Source organism: Candida orthopsilosis, assembly GCF_000315875.1.
Source record: "Candida orthopsilosis Co 90-125, chromosome 4 draft sequence".
NCBI classification, from domain to species: domain Eukaryota; kingdom Fungi; phylum Ascomycota; class Pichiomycetes; order Serinales; family Debaryomycetaceae; genus Lodderomyces; species Lodderomyces orthopsilosis.
Window position 1 is genome coordinate 67,360 of NC_018297.1, and position 7,187 is coordinate 74,546.

A 7,187-nucleotide genomic window follows, 5' to 3' on the forward strand; every position below is an offset into this window, starting at 1 on the left:
GGTACGAAAGGTAGACGACTCATTTGGAACTGTTAAACCAATTACAATGCTGCAATATTCATGAGTGCTGAAATCGTCATCCATGCATGTATCTCCGGGCGATTTCAAGAATACTCTCCAATTTGCAAATCAGTTTTGCAACACAATTCGGTGGTGGGAGCTAATTTACTCAGAAGACTGACACGACATAGGCAATCTCAGTTGTATCAACCTGGTAATGACACGATCAAATAGGAGGCTAACCTTGCACCAAATATACAGCGATGATGTACCTCCTCTTGCTGATTCAACTTGGCAACAACTACCAAAAACCAAGCACAAGTCACAAAGGAGGTTGAAAGCAGCATCAAAGGGGAATAAAACGGCTGAAGCTTTTAGTAGTAGACAAATAGAACCAATAGTGAGCCCACATGAGATAACCGCTCTTTCACGAAACAAAGACATACTTGCTCCAACTGTATTTGCACAAACAGTCGGTACCCCTTGTCATACAACCCGAGGTCCTGTCACATCGTATCGTCCCACTAGACTTCCAACGATAAGAACCCTATTGAATAAAGTTAATGAAACTCGTAGCATAACTACGGCCCAAAATGTGTTTGATATGTGCAACTTTTACAACAAGCCATACTCATTAGTTTCTGATTTGAAAGCAAACTTTGTACATAATTGCGAGCCAATAAAACTGCTTGGAAGTTTAGGAACGACTCTGGTCCAACAACACATCAGTCTGCAGAGTGTTTATCTGTGTGGTAAGAAACAAAAGTTCTCGATCGGATACTTGCTCAATGATGAAGTGCAAAAGAGTCCTGTCATCGACGACGCCCTTGAGGTACCCCATGTTGAAGCTCTTGTTTGCAAAAGCCCGAGCATTGATTACAACAGAAACGATAACTACCAAGAGGATTATCAGGGCGTTGATGATGACCATAGCGTTCCCATATATGACTCACCAGACAAGATACATCCCTCTCATAAGAGAGCATCCCAGAAAGAACAACATAGCAATGCTGTTTTTGATGCAATGGACTTGCTACACTGTGAGAGACCGGTTTACAGGTTTTGACAAGTAGCGACGCGACTTCAATAATCTATTAAATTGATTTCCATATTTACATAAAGTCATCATCATCCAAATCGTCTAAATCACCACCCATATCGTCAAAATCATCCTTCTTGAATCCTCCAACATTAGGTCTAGCAGCGGGCTTAGCTTTCTTCTTTCCTGCACCCCCACTAGCAGTTCCTCCAGTCTTCTTCAATCTTGCTAACCTCTCTTGTCTTTCCTTATCCTTTATAATCACATTCAATGTACTAATAACCTTTCTGGTATTTTCAACTGATAATGGTTGTGTTAAATCTCTAATTAAATCAATTGCCAAACTTGATGCATACAAAAGTGAGCTATCTTCATTCAAAGCTGTCAAGGTAGTACCAACTGCTTTTCTCAATTTCTCGTATTCTTGTTTATTTGTTGGTTGGAATAATGGGTGGTCCTCTAATGGCGTGTCTTTAGTCAACACTGGCTTTCTCAGAGCTGCTTCTGCTTCCGCCCTTCTAGCTTTTTCCCTAGGATGTTCATTAATATCGAAATCATCATCGTCATCAGCAGCAACTCCAAGTCCTCCAAAAAGATCAGCAGCATTGTTCAAATCAGCAGTCAACTCAGCTTTCCTTAATAGCTCCTTCTTACTCTTCTCATCTAAATTGTCAAACTTTTCCATCTCTTTTCTCTTTTGTTCCTTCTTTCTCTTGGCTTCATCCTCTTTAGCTTTTTGCTCAGCTTTGGCTTTAGCTTGAGCTTCCTTCTCTGCTTTTTTCTTCTTTGCTTCTTCTTCTGGATCAACATCCCAGCTTTCTAAAAGCGGATCATCATCTTCTTCATCTTCCCAAGATGCTGCAGTCTTGCTGTTTGTTGGAATATCGAAGTCTTCGTCGTCCCAGGCCATTGTCGATGCTTTGTCTTACTGACACTCTTAGTCCGTTTCGGTCTAAAAAAAAAATTTTGTTTGCATTGAATCTGAGATTGCGCGGCGTGGGAATATATTTCTTTGCACCCCTGTAACATTCTTTTTGTAATGACAATTGAAATTAGAAAAGATTTGAAAATACCAGGAGTGGACAGTAATGATGGGTTTGGAAAGTGGATTGCAAGTCAGCACATAAAGGGGGATGTCGTCATTGACAAGAGCTATGGTGTTGGTTTGTTCTATAAAGCTAAACCTGCCGACATAGCCGAGGATCCAATTATCCTTCGTGTTCCTTCCCTGTCGGCTCTCAACATGGACACATTGTTGGACCTACTCAGTAAATTAAAATCAAGGGATAAAGAGCTAGACGCTGGTTTGAAGGAGTCCGAATTGATCGTCAAGTTTCTTGAAATACTAAACCCTGGAACAGAGACAATAATTTTGTTGGCATACTTGTTGGGATTTGAGTTTTTAAGACAGAAGGGAGATAAAGCGTCTAATTATTACTTGAAATCACCATTGAGGAGTTGGGATGTATATTTGGACATCTTGTTGCTGACGAAAGTGTTTTCCTTTGATGTGAATGACGACAACCCACATTCCAATAGTTTTGCTGAATTGCGTGAGATTGTGTTGGCTGAGTATGATGATTTCATTGCACAGGCAGAAGAAAGGCTCCCTGATGCCAACGTCGCTGAAGGCATATCATTTGGTAAGTTTTTTCAATTATTTCAAGCAGTGAGGTCGAGATCGTTAGAGATCCCGAAGGAAGTCGAGGGAGGAAATCCTGATTCAGAGTATCAAACAAATATCACCCTAGTCCCCGTGTTGGATTTTGCAAATCATAATCGTGAAAACAATGCCTACTTTGATGTCGATAGAGAAAATAATGATATTGTCTTGAAACTTAAGAAAGCGGCAGTCCAAGAAAAATTGTTTGAGGTCACCATTAGTTACAATCCAGTCGACACAAAGCCTGAATTTTATCTCACATATGGGTTCCAATCTGAAACTTAATTATGATCGAATCGATTGTGACATGCTTAGTTTATATATTGATATTTATTGCAGTAAAAAAAGACCACTTTTTTCATGTTTGATCAACACTTCATCATCATTACGTAGAACAATTAGACTAAAAACAAGTTATTTCATTAAACGTTATACATTTATCTAAGCGTTAGAAGCAATTGCTTGTTTGATAGCTGATGGGTTAGCACCAATAACTTTTTGAACAATTTCTCCGTTCTTGAAGAAAATCAAAGTTGGCATAGAGGAGACTTCATATTGTTGAGCAATGTCACCTGATTCATCAACATCGACTTTGATAAAGTTAACATTGGAGTATTCAGTGCTGAATTTCTCCAATAATGGAGCAATCATTTTACATGGACCACACCAAGTAGCGTAAAAGTCAACGACGGTAAGACCAACGAATTTTAAAGCTTGTTGGAATTCAGCAGCAGATTTAACAACTTTAACCATTTTGTAGTATTGAAATGAATTATTTGATTCGCAATTGATGGCAAAAGGAAAAGATGTGAATGGAATTGAAGGTTTTTTTATATTTGCTTTGAACAAAATTAAACTTCTTTTTGTTCGATAGCTATTATCCCCGTGCACGCACGATTACGACAAAAATTGTTCTAGAGCTACCACTTAGAATGTTCCTTAGATTAGTAATCGTGTCAGCAGCGCAATAGTCTAACAATAAGCGAAAGTAACGAAACCAACTGCTATACTACATTACTAAGCTGATAAAAAGGGAATAACGTCCCTAGGATAGGAAATTGAATCGGATGGCGTTATCACTCTTGTTTATGACTCTCTACTTCATCTTGTGTCCTATTGCATCGATTTTGTAACAAATCCGTAGGCAGCCCATCAACTCTAGTTTGGTAACATGTTACTAATTGCCCATTGAGTGTTAAGAGACCCACCCTGTAAATCTAATGGCTCCACAGCTTCTACCAATACGAAAGTGTTAATTTCGTTTATTTTTAAGGTTGAATCATTTTTGCTGCAAATTGTGATAAGGATTTGGTGCAAAGTTTGTAAAACTATCAAATCAAAACAACAAACATATATTTCTAAACGAGTCTATCAATGATTACAAATACCTAAAAATACAAAAGTTTAAGCCTTTTCATCAAATGGCGCAGCACTACAGGTCAATTCAGGACCTTGTGTAATTTGAGATGGTTTATCGGGACAGATATCTTCAAAAGTTTTGTCTGGGTCATCCAACTTGTAGGTTTTGGTCTTGTGTTTCTTTTTCTGGATCAATACCGGAATTAATTTGGCGTTATCAACAGGATAATTACGGTGTCCAACAACGTCCAAAATCGAGCCAATCAATCCGGAATGAGAAACAAGGCTCACAACCTTGTCATCTTTACTGGCTTCGAAGATATCGCTCAACACAGCAGCGGCCCTGTATTTGCGATGTTGGCTGGTTTCACGAGTGGTGTTTGACCATAATTCATCTTCTTCTGTAAATTCATCTTCAAAATTGACATAATCCCAATTTTCTTTAATGTAGGACTTAGAGTGACGCTTGCTCTCAGTTTGGATACCATAGGTCTCTCTGGCAAACTCTTTGATTGTCGGAGCGTCCTTCACTAAATTTCTCCAGACATACTCGTATGTTTGTAAGGTTCTTCTCAATGGACTGGAATAGTAATGATCTGGGTAGGGGAATTCTTCGGTTTCATTAATTTGTTGCGAGAGATCACTGCATTGTTCAACTCCTTCTGGAGTCAACAATGCATCAGCCCAGACCTGGCCGGCATAGCCGTCGATGGTTTGCCAATAGCAAGTCCAATCAGTGGAAGGGGTGTTGCATTGATGAACACCAGCAGCATGTCTTATTATAAAAAACAATTTGCTGTGTTCATCAAGATGTGCTAACACATCGTTCCACGAATATTGACTCTTCAAACCAAAGTTATGGGTGTAGTTGACCTTTGATATTGGTACATTTGTATCACTTTGATCAAAGTATTTGGAGGATGACTTAAATTTTGGCAATGTGTGCGATTCGTTACTAAGGACCACTTGCGAAAAAGCAACCGCAGATAAACATGTTGAAAATAACAAATGAATCAAATGCATCTAGATAGCTTGAATGTGAAATGTTTACATATGATGGTATCAAATTTGTAATTTTGAAGATAAATTCCGGTTCTTATATAGCCGTCTTGAAACGATACACGTGGACAATTAATTAGCTTTATGGGAGTTACCAATAAGGTGGTTGCAATTTTTTGACCACGAAAAAATTGATATCCCATCTTGTGTAGCAAACTTATTCCACATCAACATTGTAATTGATCAATGCAACATTTGTATGTTAAACTTGCTCAAAGCCGACTCTTTTGGTACCTTGTAGAAATACTGAAGCTATCAATTTTAACTTAAATGCTGGGTTGGCCAGTTATTGGCCCGGCCTTTTGTGTTTTCAGAAATTCCTTGATTACATAAGCCTCACACATCCAATTACATAAACATTTGTGTTGATATATCCCGACATCAAACTGCAGGTGAAGAGATGAAACCACACCGAACTGAGACTCGTCAACCACATTGTACAACCAAAATAAGCACAGAGGAATCAACATGTCGCAGAACCACGATGATTCACTTGTGTACTGTCCGTTTGATAGCACTGAACTGAAGGTAGACCCAAACTTTTTGTTTCCACGACACCAATTATACTTTTGTCCATTTTGTCAACTACATAGAGCGCCTTATCAAACGTATTTCAAGATAGAGTCCAGATTCTGCTCATCATGTCTTACTGAGTTTAGAAAAGAGTCGAAACGATATACTTGTTCCAAAAATTGCTTCATTTGCCCAGAATGTGCTTCTGATATGAAGATTACGGTCAGAGACCATGATAAAGGTGCAAAGTCGTTTAAGTTTAGGTGTACTGAATGCCCGTATATCTTCCAAACTTCCATATTTTGTCTGCCCAAACCGTTACGGGATATTATTGAAAGTGATAAAAACGATTCGTTTTCAAGACTTTGCAATGACATAAAAAACGGTGTCTTGAAAGGACAAACTGAAAATCGTGTTAGTGATCAGACAAGGAAAAATCTAGAGCTAATGAATAAAGCGACAAGGCAGGAGACCAGGATGAGTGAAGTCAAAAAGTATCCGCTTCCCAGACGGTTGACAATGAGGAAGAGTATTTACTGTGTTAAATGCAATACGATGGTGTCCACTCCAATATGAGGTAGAAAGAATAGACACAAACTGAGTATTGGAACATTCGAGAATGCCAATTAGCGATTACCAAAGCTCAAGCTTTTGTTGTTGAAAAACCTTTTACACTTTCCATGTTCTGAAAAACATTTGACCAAGGGGCAAATACCCCTCCACTTTACTTCCATTGTCAGCTTGGTAGCAATAGTTTCCAATACTGAGTCAATATTGGAACATCTTGAGGTTATGGGGCCTTTTCATCTTTGCAACAACCACGCATATTCATCTTTGTGTAACACATAAAATCCGAGATATTATACATCTGTGCAGGAAAAAACGATTCCGCGTTGAAATTACTCCGCGTAATAATTTTGTTGCAATAAATATGGCTCACAGATAATACCGCAGTCATTCTATGTACTTCCATCGAGTATCTGCAATTCATTGGCTAACATACAGCACTTTATTGGAGCTACACGAATGAATATAAATAAGTGAGGAAATCTCCTCCTAATTGGCATCTTCTCCATCATCTACATCGGAATCATTTCCTACAAACACAAACAAAAACATTCAAAAACAAACAACAACGACAAAATGGCTAGACCAAAGGTTTTATTAGTTCTTTATGCTGGTGGTAAACACGCTCAAGAGGAGAAGAAGTTGTTGGGTGCTATTGAAAACGAATTAGGTATTCGTCAATTCATTGAAGACCACGGTTACGACTTGGTTGCAACTACAGACAAGGACAAAGCTGGCTCTGCATTTGACAGCAATTTGGAAGATGCTGAGATTGTCATTACAACTCCTTTCTACCCAGCCTACTTGACTAAAGAAAGAATCGCCAAGGCACCAAAATTGAAAATTGCTGTCACTGCTGGTGTTGGTTCTGACCATGTTGACTTGAATGCTGCCAATGAAAGAGGTATTGCAGTTTTGGAAGTCACTGGATCCAATGTTCAATCAGTCGCTGAACATGCTGTCATGACCATGCTTGTTTTGATTAGA

At 38.8% G+C, this 7,187-nt stretch overlaps 7 protein-coding genes across 7 annotated transcripts; 4 read left to right on the forward strand and 3 right to left on the reverse strand. All coding sequences in view use genetic code 12, as the record gives it.

Annotated features, from left to right (window-relative positions):
* Positions 1–217: 217 nt before the first annotated feature.
* Positions 218–1,066, forward strand: CORT_0D00550 (hypothetical protein; the record flags this gene model as incomplete). Its single annotated transcript, XM_003868991.1, has 1 exon — positions 218–1,066. One exon carries the CDS (start codon positions 218–220, stop codon positions 1,064–1,066), a length of 849 nt encoding a protein of 282 aa, XP_003869040.1.
* A 46-nt stretch (positions 1,067–1,112) lies between these two features.
* CORT_0D00560 (Hcr1 translation initiation factor) lies at positions 1,113–1,949 on the reverse strand (the record flags this gene model as incomplete). The annotated part of the gene is made up of 1 exon (XM_003868992.1): positions 1,113–1,949. One exon carries the CDS (start codon positions 1,947–1,949, stop codon positions 1,113–1,115), a length of 837 nt encoding a protein of 278 aa, XP_003869041.1.
* A 129-nt stretch (positions 1,950–2,078) lies between these two features.
* CORT_0D00570 (Ctm1 cytochrome c lysine methyltransferase) lies at positions 2,079–2,987 on the forward strand (the record flags this gene model as incomplete). Its single annotated transcript, XM_003868993.1, has 1 exon — positions 2,079–2,987. One exon carries the CDS (start codon positions 2,079–2,081, stop codon positions 2,985–2,987), a length of 909 nt encoding a protein of 302 aa, XP_003869042.1.
* Positions 2,988–3,143: 156 nt separating this feature from the next.
* Positions 3,144–3,455, reverse strand: CORT_0D00580 (Trx1 thioredoxin; the record flags this gene model as incomplete). The annotated part of the gene is made up of 1 exon (XM_003868994.1): positions 3,144–3,455. The coding sequence occupies one exon, from the start codon at positions 3,453–3,455 to the stop codon at positions 3,144–3,146; it is 312 nt and encodes a 103-aa protein (XP_003869043.1).
* A 651-nt stretch (positions 3,456–4,106) lies between these two features.
* CORT_0D00590 (hypothetical protein) lies at positions 4,107–5,084 on the reverse strand (the record flags this gene model as incomplete). Its single annotated transcript, XM_003868995.1, has 1 exon — positions 4,107–5,084. The coding sequence occupies one exon, from the start codon at positions 5,082–5,084 to the stop codon at positions 4,107–4,109; it is 978 nt and encodes a 325-aa protein (XP_003869044.1).
* A 504-nt stretch (positions 5,085–5,588) lies between these two features.
* On the forward strand, positions 5,589–6,209 carry CORT_0D00600 (hypothetical protein; the record flags this gene model as incomplete). The annotated part of the gene is made up of 1 exon (XM_003868996.1): positions 5,589–6,209. One exon carries the CDS (start codon positions 5,589–5,591, stop codon positions 6,207–6,209), a length of 621 nt encoding a protein of 206 aa, XP_003869045.1.
* A 567-nt stretch (positions 6,210–6,776) lies between these two features.
* CORT_0D00610 (hypothetical protein) lies at positions 6,777–7,187 on the forward strand (the record flags this gene model as incomplete). The annotated part of the gene is made up of 1 exon (XM_003868997.2): positions 6,777–7,187. A coding segment is annotated over one exon (411 nt), but the record flags the coding sequence as incomplete, so codon positions are not given.